The 24851-nt window shown below is 42.7% G+C and overlaps 1 protein-coding gene across 6 annotated transcripts in view; it reads right to left on the reverse strand.

The window, feature by feature from the left end:
* The window catches only part of trhr2 (thyrotropin releasing hormone receptor 2), a 62218-nt gene that overhangs the window by 26789 nt on the left and 10578 nt on the right, over nt 1-24851 (reverse strand). For 2 of the 6 annotated variants that reach the window (XM_057835910.1, XM_057835911.1), the window contains exons 2-5: nt 22219-22384; nt 17348-18100; nt 5814-5946; nt 5306-5457 (exon numbers count right to left, since the gene is read on the reverse strand). In XM_057835910.1, the coding sequence (XP_057691893.1) occupies nt 5306-5457; nt 5814-5946; nt 17348-17730 (668 nt within the window). In that variant the 5' untranslated portion in view covers nt 17731-18100; nt 22219-22384. The remainder of the gene's footprint in view (nt 1-5305; nt 5458-5813; nt 5947-17347; nt 18101-22218; nt 22385-24851) is intronic. The other 4 variants (XM_057835909.1, XM_057835912.1, XM_057835914.1 and 1 more) reach the window with 3 other exon arrangements.

Below are 24851 nucleotides of genomic sequence, written 5' to 3' on the forward strand. Positions count from 1 at the left end.
TTAAAATGAATAATAAGTGGTGAATATAGTGGTTTAAAGGGAGCAAATGTTCACTATACAGGTAGTGCTCGGGTTACGACGTACCCGACTTCCGTGATTTCGACTTTACACCACCGGAGTCTCATTTTTTTTTTGTATTTATTTTTTAATAATGTTAACTTTTGTTTTGTGGTGCATGCTTTTATCTTAACGCAGGTAGTACTAATGGCACGCAAGTAAGAGTGCATGTACACACGAAGAAGAACGTATTTGCACACACGAGGAAGACCGCATGGGAATCCACGGAGGCAGCACTTGTGTATAACACATTTTGTACTGTTTATTGTGCGTTTTCAATTGTTGTCGAATACTTGGGGCGAGTATATGTGATTGTTTTTGATCATGTGCACACGCTAACTGTTACATGCTAATCATTTGTGTGGGTTGTTAGTGCTGTATCAGCATCTAATTATAAACGCAAATTTCAATTGCTATACTTAAAGATGAGACAGATTTAATTTCATTTTATTTTAGTTTCATTCTGCAAGTGTTGATGTCATGAGCAGATGAATAAAGTCAGAAATCCACACAGATGTGTGTCATCGCCATTTCGGAGTTCAGCTCCCTGTCTAGCTAGGATTAAGCTCGAACGTCTTGGCGAGGATGTTACAATGACGTGTAATACATGTTTTTGGAGAGTTATTTTGAGATGTGAGGGGTATTTAGGGGTACTTAAAGGGTTCATTCTGACTTACGCGGAAATTCGGGTTACGTCGTCAGCATAGGAAAGGAACTCAATCGTAACCCGGGGACTACCTGTAGTTGATTTATACCTAAAATGACGTGGTTTGATGTTTAATAAGCTAAACACAAGCGGTCTGTGAATGTTGACTATATGTCTGTATGTTATTCACCAGATATAAAATGTGTGTACATGTATGCACAACTGCACGAGCCCAAAAAAGTATTTTAGTTTAAATCTCCCCCTAAAGCCCCTGTAGTGGTCAATACATCTGAGCCAACTAGTCACAAGTAGAATCTTCCACACTTTATTTGTCATTTCTTCAATGTTTTATTAATATTTGTGATGTTAAATTAATATTCTCTTGCGCACATTAATTGTTGTCCACTTTCAACTGGTTTTATGGCGTGAATAAATGTAACATTCTTAGCAAATACTGTATTTTGGTTGTTGGATTGTGCTAAGTATACTACATGCACTGTATTTTCTGGGTCAACAGTAGTTGTTTTTTTTTTTTTTTTTTTGCGATTGTTTTTTTTATTGTTATTATTAGTATTATTGGGGGCGAGGGGTAGGCTAGGAATGCCACTGCAGCTCCTATACTGTACATATCTCTGCCACGTTGATTTTCCTCATTCAATGACATGTTTTATTTCAAGCAGGGGCCGGACTAGAGGGTAACATCATAACCATCCATCCATCCATTATCTTCCGCTTAGTCCGGGGTCGGGTCGCAGGGGCAGCAGCTTTAGCAGGGAAGCCCAAACTTCCCTCTCCCCAGCCACTTCAGCCAGCTCCTCCGGCGGGATTCCAAGGCGTTCCCAGGCCAGCCGAGTGACATAGTGTCTCCAGCATGTCCTGGGTCGACCCCGGGGCCTCCTGCCGGTGGGACATGCCCGGAACACCTCTCCAGTGGGCGTCCAGGAGGCATCCGAACCAGATGCCCGAGCCACCTCAACTGGCTCCTCTCAACGCGGAGGAGTAGCGGCTCGACACCAAGCCCCTCCCGGATGACCGAGCTTCTCACCCTATCTCTAAGGGAGAGCCCGGACACCCTGCAGAGGAAACTCATTTCGGCCGCTTGTATCCGGGATCTTGTTCTTTCGGTCACGACCCACAGCTCGTGACCATAGGTGAGGGTAGGAACGTAGATCGACTGGTAAATCGAGAGCTTCGCCTTTTGGCTCAGCTCCTTCTTCACCACAACGGACCGGTGCAGAGTCCGCATCACTGAAGACGCTGCACCGATCCGCCTGTCAATCTCCCGCTCCCTCCCACCCTCACTCGTGAACAAGACCCCAAGATACTTGAACTCTTCCACTTGGGGCAGGATCTCATCCCCGACCCGGAGAGCGCATGCCACCCTTTTCCGGCTGAGGACCATGGTCTCGGATTTGGAGGTGCTGATCTTCATCCCAACCGCTTCACACTCGGCTGCGAACCTTCCCAGGGAGAGTTGGAGGTCATGGCTTGATGAAGCCAACAGCACCACATCATCTGCAAAAAGCAGAGATGCAATGCTGAGGCCACCAAACCGGAAACCCTCAACGCTTCGGCTGCGCCTAGAAATTCTGTCCATAAAAATTATGAACAGAATCGGTGACAAAGGGCAGCCTTGGCGGAGTCCAATCCTCACTGGGAACGAATTCGACTTACTGCCGGCAATGCGGACCAGACTCTGACACCGGTCGACCAGGGACCGAACAGCCCTTACCAAGGGGCTCGGTACCCCGTACTCCCGTAGCACCCTCCACAGGATTCCCCTAGGCACACGGTCGAACGCCTTCTCCAAATCCACAAAACACATGTAGACTGGTTGGGCGAACTCCCATGCACCCTCGAGGACCCTGCTGAGGGTGTAGAGCTGGTCCACTGTTCCACGGCCGGGACGAAAACCACACTGCTCCTCCGGAATCCGAGATTCGACTTCCCGACGGACCCTACTCTCCAGCACCCCTGAATAGACTTTACCGGGGAGGCTGAGGAGTGTGATTCGTCTATAATTGGAACACACCCTCCGGTCCCCCTTTTTAAAAAGGGGGACCACCACCCCGGTCTGCCAATCCAGAGGCACTGTTCCCGATGTCCACGCAATGTTGTAGAGGCGTGTCAGCCATGACAGCCCTACAACATCCAGAGCCTTTAGGAACTCCGGGCGGATCTCATCCACCCCTGGGGCCTTGCCACCGAGGAGCTTACCAACCGCCTCAGTGACTTCAACCCCAGAGATCGAAGAGCCCACCTCAGAGTCCCCAGACTCTGCTTCCTCAAAGGAAGGCGTGTCGGTGGAATTGAGGAGGGCTTCAAAGTATTCTCTCCATCGACTCACGACGTCCCGAGTCGAGGTCAGCAGTACACCATCTTCACTATACACAGTGTTAATAGTGCACTGCTTTCCTCCCCTCAGACGCCGGATGGTCGACCAGAATTTCCTCGAAGCCGTCCGGAAGTCGTTTTCCATGGCCTCACCGAACTCCTCCCATGTCCGAGTTTTTGCCTCGGCGACCGCCGAAGCCGCAGTCCGCTTGGCCAGCCGGTACCTGTCAGCTGCCTACGGAGTCCCACAGGCTCAAAAGGCCCGATAGGCCTCCTTCTTCAGCTTGACGGCATCCCTTACCGCTGGTGTCCAGCGGGTTCGGGGATTGCCGCCACGACAGGCACCAACCACCTTACGGCCACAGCTCCGATCGGCCGCCTCAACAATGGAGGTGCGGAACATGGCCCACTCGGACTCAATGTCCCCCACCTACCCAGGGACAAGGGAGAAGTTCTGCCGGAGGTGGGTGTTGAAACTCTTTCTGACAGGGGATTCTGCCAGACGTTTCCAGCAGACCCTCACAATACGTTTGGGCCTGCCAGGTCTGGCCAGCAACTTCCCCCGCCATCGGAGCCAACACACCACCAGGTGGTGATCAGTTGACAGCTCCGCCCCTCTCTTCAACCGAGTGTCCAAAACATGTGGCCGCAAGTCCGATGACACGATTACAAAGTCGATCATTGAACTGCGGCCTAGGGTGTCCTGGTGCCAAGTGCACGTATGGACATCCCTATGTTTGAACATGGTGTTTGTTATGGACAAACCGTGACGAGCACAGGAGTCCAATAACAGAACACCACTCGGGTTCTGATCGGGGGGGCCGTTCCTCCCAATCACGCCCCTCCAGGTCTCACTGTCATTGCCCACGTGAGCGTTGAAGTCCCCCAGTAGAACGAGGGAGTCCCCAGAGGGGGCGCTTTCCAGCACACCCTCCAAGGACTCCAAAAAGGGTGGGTATTCTGAGCTGCTGTTTGGTGCATAAGCGCAAACAACAGTCAGAACCCGTCCCCCCACCCGAAGGCGGAGGGAGGCTACCCTCTCGTCTACCGGGGTAAACCCCAATGTACAGGCACCAAGCCGGGGGGCAATAAGTATGCCCACACCTGCTCGGCGTCTCTCACCGTGGGCAACTCCAGAGTGGAAGAGAGTCCAACCCCTCTCGAGAGGATTGGTACCAGAACCCAAGCTGTGTGTGGAGGAGAGTCCGACTATATCTAGTCGGAACTTCTCTGCCTCACACACCAGCTCAGGCTCCTTCCCTGCCAGAGAGGTGACGTTCCATGTCCCAATAGTTAGCTTCTGCAGCTGGGGGTTGGACCGCCAAGGCCCCCGCCTTTGGCTGCTGCCCAACTCTCTGCGCACCCGACCCCTTTAGCCCCTCCCACAGGTGGTGAGCCCATGGGAAGGGGAACCCATGTTGCCTTTTCGGGCTGTGCCCGGCCGGGCCCCATGGGGACAGGCCCGGCCACCAGACGCTTGCTTTCGAGCCCCACCTCCAGGCCTGGCTCCAGAGGGGGGCCCCGGTAACCCGCGTCCGGGCAAGGGAAACCTGAGTCCATTAATATTATTCATCATAAGGGGTCATGCTTTGTCTGGCCCCTCACCTAGGACCTGTTTGCCATGGGTGACCCTACCAGGGGCTTAAAGCCCCAGACAACATAGCTCCTAGGATCATTGGGACACGCAAACCCCTACACCACGATAAGGTGATGACTCACGGAGGAGTAACACCATAACATCAATGTTAAAAGGTAGCCAGAGTTGCTACAGTAGGTTATCAAAATTAGCTTTAGATAACTGGTACTTACTTGAATTTAATCAAAGTTGTGAACATGAGGGCGAAGAAAAGATTATGAGTGTCTTGCAGTGTATCAGCAGCATCTAGCTGCTTAGGTCTGGACACGAATTGACAAGTCTCATTTGTCAGTATTGTGAAATGCTGTCTTCATGAGTGATAATACAAATTAGGTTGTTACTTTGTCTTTGTATTCAGAAAAGGAGCCATATAGTTCCAGCAGAGGTCATGCCTTATACTGGCCCCAGAGTACAGGGGTGTGTGGTGAGCAGGGACTCATGCAAAAGAACCCACAAAAACATGTTATTTCAGCTAGATTGTCAAGATGAATGGATATACAGTATGTTTGTCTCCATCCTTTGTGAATCGTAAACAAAGAATGTGAGTGACCATTTATCAGTTGTTTCAGGACAAAAACGCAAAAATTGTCTGCTCGTAGGTCTCTGATAGCCAATAATAAAACTGTACTTACCCAAGGTAGAGAATCCGTGCTATCAGTCCGTAGAGCACGATAGCGAGAAGTAATGGGACAACATAGAAAATGGCAAAGTCGATGAGGTAGATAGGCAGGTACAGCTCCCGCTTGACCTTGTAGCCACACTGAACATGTCCATCCAGGCTCACCTGATCAGAAATTTATTGGAGGAAAAGACATAACAAATTTACATGTTTACATCAGCACTGATAATATTGCTCTCAATTGGCTTTTGACTTCCACTTATTGTTGAGCAAGCTTTGAACAAAAGAGGATCTCGTTAACATTTTATGCCTAGTAAAGGTTACCGCTATTGATTGGAGGACGGCTAAGTACGTTCAAAATGGAACACATTTGGCAAACATGATGTAACCTCACAGCTCTATTATTTTGTAGTATTTCAAGCACAAACGCTTGTCCTTTGAGCATTTCACATTCCCATTAGTGTTTAAAGGTTGCTTGTCAATATATTGGCAACTTGGGTTGCAAAATACATTACTCTTACCTGAATATCCACAAGGAAAAACCATAATATGCAGTAAACACAGGTGAAGATCCAAACCCCTGCAATAATCCTCTTGGCCCTGGAAACTGTGCACACAGTCTGAGCCTTAATTGGATGGCAGATAGCAATGTACCTGAATATATGATGAAACAAGAAAAGGTACAAGACATTAATATACAATAGTCAATTATGGCTCTTAGGTTTGCATCTAATTCACCACAAACAGATAATGACTGCTGAATTTCTATTCATAGTTTGCACTATAATAAATACTATTATGTTACATTATTCATTCACCTGTTTTCTGTACTGCTTATCCCCATTAGATTCTCATTCACCTGTATTCTGTACTGCTAATCCCTATTACAATTCCAGCTCAGCTGGAATCAATCCCAGCTGGCTTTAGGTCCATGCATCATTTTTAAAAGTCAAATTTAATGTTTCTTTAAGACATTTTGAGACCTTAAAAAGAGTAAGACCAAAACATGTCGCAACGATTTCCGATGAAGAAAAAAACAAAATTTTATTTCACTGTAAACACAGAGCTGCTGCCAAAGACCATTGGTGTTTTCCTCCTCTCATGTTCGACTCGACGGCTTCAACCCCAATTGTCCCTAACGAAAAAGTCTTTTAGTAGACTTTGCACCAGGCACTGTTGTTATTTTCACTAGGTGCCAACCCCATCTTATGTGACCTCTTATATAACCATCTTCCATCCATTTTTGATTAAATTTAAAATTCCCCATTTCTGCATCTTCCCGCTCACCTCTACAACCGCTGATAACCAGGAAATGGCATCATGGCGACAACTCAAGTCGCTGACGTACGGTTGAGGTTGCGGACACAAAACGTATAACATATATTAATTCCAAACACTCGTATTTAGTGCACAACTATTAATTAAGCAAATACACAGCATTATAAGATTTACGGCACTGTAATATATTTTAAAATTCTTGTCTTCAGGGAGAGTCGGAACAGGGCCGTCCAGTCCTGGCATCATACACCGAGGATGGTGGGCCACTGGGACCAGTTTGGAGAGTGGGGTGGGGGGGTGACATGACAGTTGCCTCCCCACTGCGGGCCCCGCAATTTCCGCACTTCGTTTAACAAACCACATACATTAGACACCACGGGGGGGCTTCAGCGAGGGGCGGTGAGAAGAACTTCTATGCGGCAGTCCCACTGCCCTCAGCCAGGCTCTCCTATTTTTATGCATACACGACACTACCCTCCCCACATAATCCCATCACGGTGACGGGTAATGGCTGCCAGTCAGGGACCTGGCAGACACAGTAATAGGGCAGTTGGTGGGTCCCACGCTTTTCCCCATGGCATGGCATTCTCTTTGCCTAGCTGCCAGTTGCAGGGGTGCGGGAGGATCGTGCTCCGGTCTCGCGCCGCCCCTTGGTGGCTCCTGCTTCCGCCTTCCCATCTATTTTCTGCCCGGGTATCCTCCTTGGGTTCAGGCGCGAGTTGCTGGCGGGGTGTCGCCCACGCCAGATGAGGACCCTGTCCTGCCCTGGGCTGAGTTAGCCGTGCGGGTCCCGCGGTGTGCCGTGTCGGTTGGGGGGTTGCGGCGGTGGCCGGTGGGCTGGGTGGGTGGCTGGTTGGGGGGAGGGGGGAGCTGGGTGCGCAGGCGGTTTGGGGGCGCGGTTGGCAGGGCCCCTCATTACTTCCCTGGGAAGGCTGGTTAACAGTCTTAAGACCGTGGGGCTGGGTCAAGTGACCCAACACCCAGAAAAAAAATAAATTTCTCTGTGCCTGTTCAACTTACAGTGTCCTGCTTTTCTGACTTTTCCTAAAACTGCTTATTTTACCTCAATCTAAATTTTTTTAAATTTTGAAATAACTCCAGTAACATCATTTCAGCCTTACAGCTCTTTGAGTAATGGGGGCGCGGATGGTCCAGGGGACCACGCTGGAACCCGGGGGGATAACAGCGGCCCCCTTGCTGGGGCTGCGGGAGGAAGGATGGGCTGAGCTGGCTCAACCCCCCCGATTGGCTGGGGAGGGGCCGTGGCCCTGGGGCGGCCCCCGAGCAACATTTCTTCTTGTCTGCAGGACTATCACTCGTCTGATGGGATTCACACATGACTGGGTGCAATTAGACCCACTCAAGTAGAGAAACTATCGGTGCCAGGATTAGTGACCAGGCAACATAGAATAGGATGTCAACATATCCATATTTACAAGTGTTTCAGATAATACTGGGTTCTACACCTCACATTGCTGATTTGTATACGCTCCAACCCAGCTAATCACATCTCTTTCTGACTCTCTCTCCCTCTTTTTTCTCCTTGGTCATCAAGCCCCATACATTGTGTCAACCGGAAATACAATTAGCTAACGATAGCACTACTATATTCATAGTTAGTGTAGGTGGGTCATTATCAATATACGGTGCCTTTGAGAACTCCCAACTTGCCCAAAAAAAAAAGCTGAGATTTTCCATTCAACTTCACATTTATAGTATCAATTAGCTGTTATACTGTTAGGAATGCATGTTGGTCAAGCTCCCACATTTTTTTAATAATAACTACAAGCAGACAAAGTACACGTAAACAGCAAATTATGTCAACTCTGTCATGGACAAATTCAAAGCAAAATAAATATGTTCTAATTGCATAGTGATTATAAAATGTATATTTTCAGGAAGGTTTTTTGTCCTTATCGTCGGCCTACGTTTTGTTTAATTGAAAAAGTATTTGGATAGTAATTAAATTAGGGCAAATTATTTGGTTTTCCTTAAAATCAGCAAAAATTCTACATTCTTTTCTTAATAAAATCTGTCAACAAAGATATGTGGTCAAATTTTCAGCCGATACTATAAGGCCCTTACTTGTTCATGCAGAAATCGCACAAAGAGTTTGCCAACTTGTGAAAAAAAATGGTTTATTTTCCTAGAATATAAAAAATAACAGAGTGGACAGTAACCTGACAGGGTTGACCTAGCATGACAGAGTGGACAAATTGTGAAAGATCGAAAGATTGAATGAATCACAGAATTTAAATTCAAATATATATACCAGAGGTCCCATCCCGTTCAGATGGAAACTACCAGAACCTACCAAAACACCAAAATGAGCCATAATTGTGGCATTCTACAGCTTAACTCCGTGGATGATTCTGCTGAGTCAGCCATACATTGAACTGTACAATGAGATGGTAAATTGCTAAGTGAATAATGACTGACCTGAAGAGAAACAAATGAACATAACTGAACACCACTGAGACACATCTCTAAACAAATTTTATTTCTGCAGAGGCATGGCTCTATTCTTACGTTGCTGTGCCGCACACTTTCATGCAGATGGTTCAATCTGTACAGAGCGCTTGTTCACAGCCTGTGGTTCTGGTATTCGGCAAAGTACCTGCCAGTCATGGTACCAACATATGTCATCCCAGGTACTTGGCCAGTGGAACTTGTTTATGCCATGGCGGTGCATACACTGAACTTAGACCTCTCTGATGACATCTGAATATGCTTCATTGTCATAATTGATGACACACCAGTTTCCAATGTGTTTCACCTCAATCATTTTTGGTCTCCAAGTATTTTCTGATGTCATTCCACATGCTGGGGACTCGTTGGATGAATCAGGTGCAGTGACCTCTTGATTGCTTGGTGGATTCTCATGGTGCCCTTTATGGCAGCTATTGCAGGTACTTCACTTTTGGATACAATATCCTTTCCTGAGATGAAGAACAACTCGGCAGATGTGTCAAGGCTTTTCAGCTTGTCATACAAGGTCTGAGCATCAGGGATGTCTGTATCTGCTGAGCTCTTGAGGACCCCACCCACAGCATCTGGTGCCCCCTTGCCATGACTTGCCTCAAAGTAATTCCATGTCATTTCTTTGAAGCCATACTAGTAGGGCTTTGTTGAGAGGGAGGAGAAATGCCCTTTTTGTTGATACCGCGTAGCAGGCCCATAACTGATTAAATTGTTGTGACTTGTAGGTGTCGTTCTCTCACTACCTTCAAAACTGGATCGAGGTGGACCCAGACGGCCAAGGGATCATGTCTTTAAGAGGGTCATTTGGAGGCCTCTTCTTTCTCCAAATATTCTCTTCTTCTTTCAGTGTCAGCACCACGACAGTCCTGATTATCTCCTTACTATCCCAGCTGCTTTTGATCTCATACCTTGAAAAGTTCAACACAAAAAGTGTAACTTAACCAATTTAATGGGGAGTAAATCTGCCTTGCCCAATCAAACTAGGCTTTCTGTAGCGCTGCTCTGATCCATTTTTACCATGTCTAGCATGACCCATTATAAAATGGCTGTAATAGCTCTTATCATATTAGCACGTTGACATGATCAGTATGTGGCTTAAACTTTTAAGAACCCTGTCCATCCTGTCATGGAAGCTTTGCTGACAGGGAGGACAATGACAGGGTGGAGATTTTTTGTCTAATATTGGTATTTAATAACCACATGGTGGACCTTCAGTAAGCAAAATGGTTCAATTAGCACGCAGACTGTGGACTTTTTAACATATAGCTTTCAAATATATCAAATGTTTTTATAATAATTGATATTTTATAATGACAGAGTGGACACGTAAAGCTTGACAACATCTGATATGACAAAAATTGCTAAACATAAGTGTAAATACACACTCTGCAACTAGTCTCTGTTTCAGTCACCGATAAAAGAAGACAAAATTGGTCTTGCGACATCAGTGAAAAAATCAGCAGGTTTCTTAAAGAGGCAGTTTTCCCTAAATGACAGAGTGGTCAATTTTTTCAGGGACATTGTATTTGGGGGGGAAAATTTTTAAATATTATTATGAAAGTAAGGATATACATGGTCAAAATGACCAATTCTATCAAATAACTTGTTGTGGCAATAAGTTCATATCTAAAATGTTTCATTTTTTATCATTTACCCATTTATTACACACACTGAAGTTAGCAGTGCAGTGTGTGGGACATGCCAAAATGGAGTATATCAAAAGGAAAAAGTACACATAAAATAAAGGAAACACAATTTAAGAGACATATTGTTGTCCAGTTATGTGTGAAAATCTTTGTTCTCCTTTAACAAGACATAAGAGTTTAATTATTTGTATACATTTTCATGATAACTGGGTGTTTCTGATGAGGACACCAAAAGGCACTTTATATTGAAAATGACCCAGGCATTGAATTTATTTCTTGTTGTTCTTCTCTTCTGTGTCTCTCTCCTTTTCTATTTTTCTTTCTGTCCCCCCATAACCCCTTCCTGCTCTCTGCTTTCTCCTAATAAACAAAACACAATGATTAATCACAATGGGAGTATATCATACTCCCATGTGATAAATTAAAACTGTTCAGACCAATAGGATACTCATGCCCCTTTCCCACTGAAAGTAGTGGGTCAACGCGTGTTTTTTCCAAGCCGATGCAACCCACTAGCAATTGGCATTTGGCGCCTTTCCCATTGACAAAAAAAAAGCCGTGTCTTTTTTTTTTTTTTTTCCCACCCGTCTATCCCCTCACTCCTCCTCAGCCGTGCGTAAGGTTACGTGATGTCACCACGCTAAGATCAACGTCGACAAGTCCGACCGAATTCATTCAGTTCAAGGAAGTAAACAATGCAGAGCATTATGGAAGCCTCCTTTCCGTTTGTGTTCTGTTTTCATGCTTTTTACTGCCCTCAAAAGGCGACGTGAATTCTTCTTCTTCTTCTACTAGCTTTGTTGTTAGCATCGACGTAACTACGGTTGTGGGGCGTGTTAAATGGGAGGCGACTGGCATGTTGTTATGACGTATCACGTAAGAGCCTATGTCACCACGTACATTAGGGTGTTGACTGTTGACCCGGGGTTTTGCTTTCACACTGCATGACGATCAGAGCCGAGGTGATTTTAACGCGGGTGGCTTGGCGGGTTGATTGACACGGGTTGAGGCGGATCGCTGCACCTTTCCCACTGCCACCAAAAGCCGATTGTTAGTGGGTTGACACGGGTTTTTTGGCCAGTGGGAAAAGGGTATTAGATTCCTCTTCTGTGTGTCAAGCAGCAGAACAGGACAGGTTAAAAAAAAACGGTTTACTTTCTTTGGACTACAGTGATTTTCCTGGCATTAAACACATCATCTGCAAACCTACTACAATTTTCCATATAATTTAAGACAATTTAAGACCTTGATTATCTGAATTTTAAATTTAAGACAATTTAAGCATACAAAAATTTGGAATTTAATTTTTGTAAAAACTATGGCTCTGTGGGTCCTTCAATTCTTGCGCCAATAGCAATAAATCATTTATTTCTTTCATCTACCACCGACCCCACTTTCATATCGGGATTTATACAATGATGGCCGCTTTGTGGACTTCGAGGGGCTAGCAAAGAGAGTGAACCTTCCTCAACCTCACTTTTACCGTTTTGTACAAATTAGGCATTTTGTTCAATGTACCTATCAAGACTTTCCCAAACAGCCACCTTGGTCGATTCAGTGCTCTACCTGGTCTTCATAGTGAGCGTACCTTTCATTTATAATTCCTTAAAATGTTGGAAGAAATCCATTCATCTATCTGTACCAGACATGGTCCGTTACAGTGCAAAGTACCTTTGAGAGTACATGACATCATTGCTTGTCTCGCAAAGATTTACTCCACTACCATTGACAAATGTAATAGATGTAAACAATCACCTGCTGACCATACGCATATGTTTTGGTCATGTCCTAACCTCGTTGGCTTTTGGTGCCAGGTGTTTGATACGATGGAAACTGTTTGGCACAAACTTGGGGAATGACCTGTGCATGGTACTTTTTGGCTGCCCTCCTTCATCACCTGATCTGTCCGCACCAATACGTCATGTAATTGCTTTTATGACCCTACTGCCGAGACGTCTTATACTGCTGAAGTGGAAACATGCAAAGCCTCCAGCACATAATAGATGGCTTAGGGAGGTTTTGACTCATATTAGCCTTGAGAGGATCAGACTCTCACTTTCCGGTATGGGAAGTGCCTTCAGCTGCCACCCCCACCCCTTCCCGCTTTTATTTGTTTTATTTTTGTTTATCACAATCTGTTTAGTTATTGTGTTATTGAATGTTCAAATTGTTATTATTGGCTACTTATTGTTGAATATACAGTGGGGCAAGTAAGTATTTAGTCAACCACCAATTGTGGTGGTTGTTCTCCTACTTGAAAAGATTAGAGAGGCCTGTAATTGTCAACGTGGGTAAACCTCAACCATGAGAGACAGAATGTGGGGAAAAAAAACAGAAAATCACATTGTTTGATTTTAAAGAATTTATTTCCAAATTAGAGCGGAAAATAAGTATTTGGTCACCTACAAACAAGCAAGATTTCTGGTTGTCAAAGAGGTCTAACTTCTTCTCACAAGGTCTAACGAGGCTCCACTCGTTACCTGTATTAATTGCACCTGTTTTAACTCATTATCGGTATAAAAGACACCTGTCCACAACCTCAGTCAGTCACACTCCAAACTCTACTATGGCCAAGACCAAAGAGCTGTCGAAGGACACCAGAGACAAACCTGCACCAGGCTGGGAAGACTGAATCTGCAATAGGCAAAACGCTTGGTGTAAAGAAATCAACTGTGGGAGCAATTATTAGAAAATGGAAGACATACAAGACCACTGATAATCTCCCTCGATCTAGGGCTCCATGCAAGATCTCACCCTGTGGCATCAAAATGATAACATGAACGTTGAGCAAAAATCCCAGAACCACAGTGAATGACCACAGAGAGCTGGGACCACAGTAACAAAGACTACTATCAGTAACACAATGCGCCGCCAGGGACTCAAATCCTGCACTGCCAGACGTGTCCCCCTGCTGAAGCCAGTACATGTCCAGGCCCCTCTGTGGTTTGCTAGAGAGCATTTGGATGATCCAGAAGAGGACTGGGAGAATGTGTTATGGTCAGATGAAACCAAAATAGAACTTTTTGGTAGAAACATAGGTTCTCGTGTTTGGAGGAGAAAGAATAATGAATTGCATCCGAAGACCACCATACCCACTGTGAAGCATGGGGGTGGAAACATTATGCTTTGGGGCTGTTTTTCTGCAAAGGGACCAGGACAACTGATTTGTGTAAAGGAAAGAATGAATGGGGCCATGTTTCGAGAGATTTTGAGTGAAAATCTCCTTCCGTCAGCAAGGGCATTGAAGATGAGACGTGGCTGGGTCTTTCAGCATGAAAATGATCCCAAACACACAGCCAGGGCAACAAAGGAGTAGCTTCGTAAAAAGCATTTCAAGGTCCTGGAGTGGCCTAGTCAGTCTCCAGATCTCAACCCCATAGAAAATCTGTAGAGGGAGTTGAAAGTCCGTGTTGCCCAACGACAGCCCCAAAACATCACTGCTCTAGAGGAGATCTGCATGGAGGAATGGGCCAAAATACCAGCAACAGTGTGTGATACGCTTGTGAAGAGTTACAGAAAACGTTTGGCACCCGTTATTGCCAACAAAGGGTACATAACAAAGTATTGAGATGAACTTTTGGTATTGACCAAATACTTATTTTCCACCATGATTTGGAAATAAATTATTTAAAAATCAAACAATGTGATTTTGTGGGGTTTTTTTTCCACATTCTGTCTCTCATGGTTGAGGTTTACCCACGTTGACAATTACAGGCCTCTCTAATATTTTCAAGTGGGAGAACTTACACAAAATAGTGGTTGACTAAATACGTATTTGCCCCACTTGTTTGTGTAAAGTAGATTGAAGTTTTGTTCATTGTACAGCCTTATTTCTGTTTTCCCTTGAAATTTCTGCAAAATATATTAAGTAAGTACTATTATTTTATTGTAGTTTATTTCCCTCTCACACTAAATGGACCAAGAAAAGGATAAGTCCAACGATAAGACAATTTTATGACGAGCCTTTTGTGTTAGCTGTAAATTGTTGCATTATGTTATGTTGTCAAAAAGTGAATAAAGAGATGACTGAATGAATGAACGAATGAACGAATGAATCTTTGATTGCCTGTGTTAGTGCTGCAGCTTCCAGCCTCTCGATGCACTTCATAATTATTGGGGTTGCCCTCACCCCAATAATTATGAGTGCTCCGGCACGTCAAGGACAGCCCCCCCCCTCCACACTCGACCCTCACCAGTTCATATACTGGGAAACTGGATCCACAGAGGACGCCATCACCACAGCTCTGCACGTGGTGCTGAGTCAACTGGAACAGCAGCAGATCTATGCCAGGATGCTCTTTGTGTATAATAGTTCCCCCCCCCCCCACATGCTCCCAGATCAAGGACTTCTTGTCCCACAGGCCCCAAACTGTGAGACTTGGCCCCCACCATTCTTCATTCTTTTACCCGCACACTGAGCACCGGCTCACCACAGGGCTAGGTGCTGAGCACCCTCCTGTACTGCCTCTACACCTACGACTGCAGTCCAAACCACAGGAGCACCACCATCGTCAAGTTTGCTGATGACACCAAAGTGGTTGGACTAATCTCACAGGAAGATGAGGCTCCCTACAGAGAGGACGTTCACAAACTCTCAGCCTGGTGCTCAGACAACAGCCTGGCCCTGAACACCACCAAAACCAAAGAGGTCATCATGGACTTCAGGAAGAACGGTACCGACCCCCCGCTTCTGTACATCAACGGCGAGTGTGTGGAGAGGGTCCACACCTTCAGGTTCCTGGGAGTCCAGATCTCAGATGACCTCTCATGGACAGCAAACATAACAGCTATCATAAAGAAAGCTCAACAGCATCTGCATTTCCTGCAAGCCCTTAGGATGAACAAGCTGGATAGGAAGCTGCTGCTGGCCTTCTATCACTCATCCATTGAGAGCCTGCTAACATACTGCATTTCCACCTGGTACGGGAGCTACACTGCTGCAAACAGGGAGAAGCTTCAGAGGACAGCCAAGATGGCGCAGAGGATCATTGGCTGTCCTCTCCCCTCCCTGATGGACATCTACTCCTCTCGATGCCTCAGCAGAGCTCTAAACATACTCAAGGACAGCTCACATGCTGGTTCCCAGCTGTTTTAACTGCTCCCCTCTGGGAGACGCTATAGGTGTTTAAAAGCAAGAACAAACAGACTAAAGAACAGTTTCGTTGCTAAAGCCATCTCCACCCTGAACAGCCATATGTAAAACCACATCACCCAATGTCTAATATTCATTTACATGCAATATACTATGTTCAATACTTACTAAGTGCAATATTCAATGTCTCACTGTCAACTTCTGCTACTTAACTTCTATTCACACATATTCTATGTACAATACTTATTTACGTGTAGTGTTAATGTGCAATATTCAATGCCTTCACTGTCAACTGCTGCTACTTCACTTTAATTATTTGCACTGCCTGAACATAGAACTACCACATACATATTTTATATTTATTTAGATTTTATACTTTTATTCTTGCAAGCCACTTTTGAGATTTTTACTTGTCCTGCACTGCAAAGGGAGATGCTTCACAATTTCATTGTACAACTGTATAATGACGATAAAGGACTATTCTATTCTATTCTATTTTTATTTTTTTTCCCCCAGTCTCTTGGGTTAGTGTAGATGAGCATGGTCTCCTGAGAAAGCCTATAGACCATGACAGTCATTCAGTTTAAAAGGGCAGGAGGAATCCGATGAAAGATACTGTGAAAATTAGAAGATACTAATAAACAATTTAATCCATCATCATTCATTCATTCATATTCTGAACCGCTTATTCTCTTCATGGTCATGGGGGTGGTGGAGCCTATCCCAGCTGACTATGGGCAGTAGGCAAGGTACACTCTGAATTGGTTGCAGGCAATCGCAGGGCACAGAGAAACAAACAGCCATTCACAAACTCATACCTATGGACAATTTGGAGTGTTCAATCAGCCTACAATGCATGTTTTGGGGATGTGGGAGGAAACTGGAGAACAAGCAAAAAACGCACACAGGCGCGGGGAGAACATGCAAACTGCACACAGGAAGGCCGGGGCCTGGGATTGAACCCACTGTGAGGCGGACATGCTAACTACTTTCTTACCATTTAATGATCTGAAAATTTCCAGATTGAGTAAAGTAAGGAACAGAATATGAAGAATGGAATGCACGTAGTATGTATATGAATGAAGAGACAAGAATTTATGCACAGTAGCCTGAAGGTAGGACAGTGCTATCGAAGTAGAAGCCAATAGATAGATAGATAGCTTAGGTAGATAGGTAGGTAGATCATGGAGTCGCACAAGATCTGCGCCGGGCATTAAAATAGAGCCTTAAGAATAGTTGACCCCAGAACCTCTTTACTGTGAGACTGATGTGCTATACTATGAGACTGATGTGCTACTCTTGAAGTGTCCTGCAATCATGTTAGTTAATATCTCAAATTATGAAAATTGTTAACATTCTCATTAAACGTGGAATGTTAAAGGCTTGAAAAATGTTAGTATTGTTGTCTTATTATGTATAAATGTATTATTTGGAAAATGAAATCAAAATAAGAAAATTGGACTTGTGGTGTGCAGTGGGCAATAAAACGGTGTGTGTGTGGGGGGGGGGGGGGGGGGTGTTGAGGTGCTTTCTAAAAGTGTTGTGTGTGTATCCTCACCTTTCCACAGTGAAGGCGGTGATGGAGCACGATGACACATTGATGCCCAAATACTGCAGGTAGGTGATTCCTAAGCAGCCAGCGTGCCCAAACACCCAGGTTCCCATGAGACTGTCTGAGATGTTGGGAAGTCCCGCTGCTACTAGTACAGTCAGGTCAGCAATGGCCAGGCTCACCAGGTAACAATTTGTAGGTGTCCTCATGTGCCGGGTGGTCAGGACAACAAGGACCACCATTATATTTCCCACAATGCCGACACCACACACAAGCAGGACTAAGAATACAGACACTGTCTTGTACTCCAGGGACTGAGAAATGGCAATGCTGGGACTCAGGGAAATGTTGGTTGGGGTGTCAACTCTGGAGCTCACATTGTCAGTCATGTCTGGTTGAAAAGCTAAGCTGTTTTTCTCTCCAAAATTGAATTAATATAGACAGGAATCATTTGGTTAAAATCAATAGATGAGGGACATGCTCCTGCATAAAGAGCATTGGCTCTCAGTTTATGCTTTTTGACTTAAAATTCATGGAATGCCATTTGTTGCAACAAATTAGCTACGAGGTTTCCTCTGTTATTTCGTCATCAGTCCTTTAAAACAATACAGTGCCCTCATGAATGTTTGTATTTATGTTCACATTTTTTAATTGTTTAAAGCTATAATGTATAAGGATGGAAATAAAATAGTTACCAATTATTACATTAAAGCTGAATGTTTCCCTGATTTCTGAGCAGCCACAGGCCCTAAAAGCCACCTATGAAAAGAAAGAAAAAAGAAGAAAGGATTCAACTTCATCATCGTCAACTCAACATCAATTATTTCTATATTCCAACATGCTTGGAGATTAGACGTCATAATATATTGACATGACACTTCCAGCAAACCCTGCGCCACGCCTTCAGGTGGGGGCCCAGCCCACTCCACACCAGCCCGGGCCCACCCCGCACCAGCCCAAGCCCCTGGCAGGGAGAGCAATTCTCAAACACACTGTGCGTTCTAACGCCGGCTTGAAGTCAAAACAGGACGAAACTTAAGCCTACAAGCAGGCACGAGTGTCTCGAGTGATTTGGTCAAGGATTCTAGGTAAATATTATATTTTTCGCACCATCCACGCATTTTGAAACATGAATACAATGGGGGAAATTAGCTGCTAAATATTTACGTAAAAGGAATGATAATTGCCCAGTTTTTTTGCTTTTAACCAAGAATCTTATTGGAAAGCCCATTGTGTGTGTGTGTGTGCGCGTGTGTGTGTGTGTGTGCGTGCGTGTGTGTGTGCGTGTGTGCTTTAGTTTAATTGTTGCGATGCTGGCCCTTTAAGAAAAGCAAATGTTGATCATGTTAACATAGGTAGATATGGTTATACAGTATATGCGCATGTGTATAATATAATTAACATGTTGCATATGATTATACTGCACTGCATCATTCTCTTAAGTAAACGAAAAATAAATCCTCAAGCGGCCATCTCTCACCATGACCCATAGTGACATCGGAATTCAATAAATAATAAGTTGTGATTGTATAGGCCAGGGTTCACTAAATCCGGACCTCGGTGCCACTTTTCCTGTCGTGTTTTCCATGTTTCCCTCCTCCAACACACCTGAATCAAGCTTCTGGAGAGGTTGCTGATGACATAATCATTTGATTCAGGTGTGTTAGGGGATAGAGATGTGGAAAACACGACAGGAAAAGTGGCACCGAGGTCCAGATTTAGTGAACCCTGGTATAGGCTATAGAATTTATAATTTATTTGAATATCATTTATAATTGATTCTTCTCGCTTTCCTCAAGTATTACTTCTCTGATGTGAAAATTTAGTAATTTATTAGCCGTTGAAAACGTCAAATTTGCACTAAATAAAAAAAAATTAAGTTGCTATTTTGGGCAAAAACTTAATGATATGTTAAATACTGCTATTGATCCTGAAAATATAGGTGATTATCTCTGCATTTGGTGATTTTTGTGCATTTAGTGTAAAATCTGAGAATTTTTTGGGCCATTTTAAGTTTGCTATACTTATATAAAAAATCATTAATCGGGATTTTATTGGGGGAAAAACTTTTGTTTCATGCCACTGCTCATGGAGACTCATACATACCTATGGTAGGTGCCTGTTTTGGTTTTAGGTCCGTGGCAGCTTTGGTTTAGAAAATATTTGAATTTGAAGTCTTTTTCAAAACAAGTCCCCTATGAATCGGTTCCGCGCCCTGTGTCCCGTCAATATATTATGAAGTCTATGCTTGGAGGCAGTACAACACCTGAGGGAATGAATTGGCTCATGTAATTTAGAATTTTGGTTGCGCGAACATTCATTCAAATGACAAAGACAGTGACATTGAAGCTTTATAATTTATACTGAGCAGTATATGTTTGCATATATATGATATAATACATAACCCTTTATGAATTAAGTGTTACAAAAAACAAGATTTTGGGAGGTGAATGTATGTAGAAATGTATAAACAAAAAGGCAAAACTGATGCCTTGTGACGGAACTTTGAAAAAGTACGCATCTAGTGACTTGTGACTTAAGTAAATTGATACTGATGACTTTAAAGGTCCTGTAAAATTGAAATCAACACTGATAAATTTGACTGGGCCAAAGAAAAGAATGACATTAAGAAGCCAGTCAAATTTCAACCATTCATCTTCCGTGTCACTTATCCTTAAGGAAGTCGTGGGAGCCTGTCCCAGCCAACTATGGGTAGTAGCCATTGTACACCCTCAATTGGTTGCTAGCCAATCGTAAGGCACAGCAAGACAAACCAACATTCATGCAAGCAATCATACCTACGGACAATTTGGAGTGCTCAAACAGCCTACCAAGCATGTTTTGGGGATGCGGAGGGAACCGTAGCACTGGGAGAAAACATGCAAACTCCACATGGGAAGTGGGATTGAACCCCTGATCTCAGAACTGTAATCTAGAAATGTTAACCACTCTTCCACCGTGCTGACAGTCAATTTTGAAATAATAAAAACATTGCTAAGTATATATAACAAGGCTACAAAATTGGAAGAAATAACAGTGGCCTGTCAAGTCTCAGACGCTGTAGGCGTGTCCTCGGACTGTGCTCAAAACACACCCCGCTCAAATGACAACTGTCAATCAACTGCCTCTACTTGTCATGAAGTGGAAAATGGATCGATCAACTGCCTCTACTTGTCATGAAGTGGAAAATGGATCGATACAATTCATCTACTCTCTGGTTCCAGCAGGCTTTGTGTGTGTTTACGTCGGGAGAAGCATCTTTTATAGAATAACGTCTACGCCACATTTTACACACACCTCACTGCTACTCCGTAAGTAATTCTAGGGTGTGCAGGGGTTCACAAACTATGCACACATATCTGTGTGTGATTTTCGCATATAATTGTGTGATATAGTGCTTGGAAAATGTGCGTGGTAATAAACAAGCATAAAGTGGGCTACACAGGGTTTCTTAAGGTATCACCACATCTCATTTAATGCTTTTTAATGCCACTTTAAACTAATTTAATGCCCACACACAAATTGTAAGTAGAGTTGTCTGATAATGACTTTTTAACCGATAACCAATATTCCGTTATTGTCCAACTCCAAAATTCCGATATCGATACCAAACCGATACCAAAATATGTAGTCATGGACTTAACATGTTATGGCTAATTGTATTGTGATGCCTCACTGAATACTTTAATAATGATAAATGTAATAACTTCAAAGTTTTCCAATAGAAATTCTGTGAAAACTAAGAGAACAACTTCAACTGAAGTTATGGAAAAAGTGCCTATATTGCACCTCTATATTCATTGTTTAAATCAAAATAATGCAAACATCAGTTTTTAGGATCAAGTGCAAGCGCAGAGTGCCAATAAGGCACATCACATTTGGCTCACACAGTGCTTCTAGCTCAAAATAACAACAGACACACAGCTTCAGTACAGAGAATGAGGTATGCCATGAGATTATAATTAATTAATTTTCCAATAATTTATTTTTCATTTAATTTTTGCACCATAAATGCAAAATGTCTGTTCACATAACAAATCCCAAGCATCTTAGTTCAGAGACATCTAATGGTCAATAAGCATGTATCGAATAGCCGATGAGCATGAAGCAACATGCATATTGGCCCAAAACCGATGTCGATATTATCTGATATCATTTTAAAATGCTTTTATTGGCCGATAATATCAGATAACTCTAATAAATTATGTAAATTTATAAAAAAAAAAATTTAAAAAATTTTAACCATCACGTTTACGTAATTTTCATAATAAATAATCTTTGTAATGCTTTTTATGGCCTGAAGTTTGACAAAATCGGTTTAATAACTTTTAATGCATTTTAATGACCCGCATTAACCATGCTGCAGCACACTACAGGCTGAAGGCTGTGATAAAGAGTGCCGATGCCTTCTACTGGCTAACTTTTAATCTACTGCATCTATAAGTCCGCAATTAATCAATCAGATATACAAATCAAATCGGCCTCCTAAGATTGATAGATACTGGCCAATGCTACATAGCTATCAAGTTTTAAGATGATTAGTTGGCGAATTACAGAGGAGCAGGACTTTAAAGTTAGTGTCCACAAGAAGAACAACAACTAATACTTCTACTACTACTTGAATGGCGACTTGAAAGGCTTTCAGCCTGTAAAAACAGATTACTCACAACTGTTTGCAATCACAGAAATTTGACTCTGGATCTAAACCCCAATCAGTGCAGAAATTTAGGGGCCCCTTGGTGAAATTGTAGCCGACCGTAGCACACCTACTGATGGCCACTCCGGCAAGATGCACCGCTACCATCCAAGGCTTTCGATTGTAGTTTTCTGTCTCGGGGCTGATTAATTACATTCATTAATTATGCACTTATTGTTACCTGGGGGTTATAAGTTGGCCAGTTGAAGGCATGCAAACTCTCTGGGTGTGCTTATCATGTCCCTGGGCTGATGAGATGTTTATGGAGCTAGCCAGCTGCTCATAGTTCATTTGAACTTGTTAGCATCTATAGATGTTTGTTTTGGACCACCTAAAAATCCTGCGGGCTGAGGAGGATAAAAAAGTTTATTGCTCTAACTCAACAATTCAGAACTAAATTGTTCTGAGTGTTTGCACATATTTTTAGCACTTTTCATTTAACATATGTGATGTTTTAGGAACAAATCAAACAATAAAATGTATCCACAGTATCTTTAAGCGAACTTCAATATCGGATATCTTAAAACCTTCATTTATTTTGAGTTTGTCTTCATCCTGTTCACAAAAAAATCAAATGACCAGTGTACAACTGAAAATGAAAAAGTGTATACGTTGACTCATTTCCCAGGCAGAACACAAGCATATATTGGACCGTCTCTCCAGGGGGCTGACTCCAATAAATTGAGGTGGACATGAAATGGAAATGTAATTTAGTTGCATTATTTGGCCATTAATCAAAATGTACCAACTATCTTGTCTGAGTTCACGCAAAAAAAAAAAAAAGACAAAAAAAAAAAAAAAAAAAGACTAACCTACTACATCTCCTCGAAACGATGGTGCCATGCATCCCAGTTGCATTCTGATAAAAATTGCAGCTGATTTTCTTCATTAAGTATACATACTTTCATTATCTGAGAGACAAATCATGGTCCCTCATTTGGTCCCTTTAAAGGCAAGAAAAGCCAATTTTGTTTGGATTAATCAACTATGCTTCCAGTCCACCTCTTTTCCATTTTGCTGTTGTAAACATAGCGAAGAAGGTCATTTCATTGAGGGAACATGTTTTATATACATACATTGCCAGGTGTGAATGTGAGTGTAAATGTCTGTAAATGAACTCAACACAATCGGACTCAAGGAAGATCTACAGTGCATACAGTATCATAAAACAGGCAATCTCTTACAAATAAACTAGTTTCTGATCCACACATATATATTCTAAATAGACAAGAATTCCCTAGAGAAAGTCTAACGAAATATAATCAACTCCATATTTTCTGTATGAATGTGTAATAAGCAAGGGCGTAGGTTTGCATAGGGACGGTAGGGACATAACACTACCAACTTTTTAGGATGATCAAATTTTCATTTCAAATTTTCAATTTTTACACTGTATAATGACTTCAGTTATATTAAATTGTCTTCCCATGTGCCGTAAGGATAGAATTGACCCTACCATTATTAAGTGAATTATTTGAATTATTTGTTCAGACTTACATTTACCCCTTTTCACTTGCTGAATGTGCCAGTCCATTTTTTCCCTCAAATGCATGTTTAATTGGTTGATTACTTATACAACATGTTGACCACATGCCACCTCCTCTGCCCCCTTCAAAGAGAAGGGATATTAGAAGTTGTTTTTTAGCCAGCAACACCAGCAGCCATTGTAAGTAATGTAAAAAGATGTCAATGTTGTGGAGGTGGGGAACACACCACAAATTTTGCTACTGAAAATCCGACCTGCATCAGAGTTAGCTTAACATTAAGCCGTGTAAATTTGCTAACCTGAAAAACTTGAGTATGAAGCTGCTTAGAGAGAAGTGTCTTCCTGTATGCATTTTCTCCTTAAACTGTGAAAAATGCAGTGAACCGAGGTTTACTCCCTTCTCCCCAATTGTCATTTTTGTTATATTTATGTGGCCTAAAAGCAGCCAAAAGGAGCTTTCATTTTCTTTTGAGTTTGGCTGTGCTTATGAACAAAAGCAGTAGTGTTTTATCTGAAGAAAGGCTCCATTTTTATTTATTTTTGTTATTCCCTGACTAAGACCTTTTTTTCAGTTATATTTAATTAATTCATTCAGACAGACAATGTTGAGTGGTCTTAAGACAAATGTTTATTTTTTTGCATTCTGGATTAACTGATTATTAAGAAGTTTGTATTTATTATGTATCTTAATGTATGTTCAAATATTGCAATTTAAATTTACTAATAAAATCCAGACATTTATGTTTTCAATTTTTTTTTTTAACAGGTTTGAATCAAATGGTTTATCACCTGAACCAATACATATGAAAGTTAGCATAATACAGACTTATTTTGCATTGATCATTTAGCCTATCAATTAATTAGGTTGATATTCGTGAGAAATGTAGCCCTGACCCCTATTCACCCAATCATTTTGGTTTTATTAATCCCCTGTCCTCAGCAAAAAGTGTACATGCAGATTAGCTGTTATATCTTTCCTACTAATGTTGAGACCAAACCTACGCACTTGGTCATACGAGCCCAGTTTTGAGGGTCAACGTACCCATGTAAAGCATGGAACAATCATTCCTTAAAGGAAAAAAATATATACATATATATACACATGTATATATTCATACATATATGAAGATGGCAGTTCATAAATTATGAATGTATTAATATATTGAGATTGTTTTGTCTGTTGAAATACTGCCAAAATGTGAACATTTGAAGAGTATATGCTAATGGCAGACTCGAAGTCATATTATGTAACATTGTCACTTGGTCAAAATAAGCCTTTATATATAAATTGTCATGCATACATATTAGGAACGCAAGATGACAGAAAA

The sequence above is a fragment of the Corythoichthys intestinalis genome, chromosome 5 (assembly GCF_030265065.1).
Source record: "Corythoichthys intestinalis isolate RoL2023-P3 chromosome 5, ASM3026506v1, whole genome shotgun sequence".
Lineage (NCBI taxonomy): Eukaryota > Metazoa > Chordata > Actinopteri > Syngnathiformes > Syngnathidae > Corythoichthys > Corythoichthys intestinalis.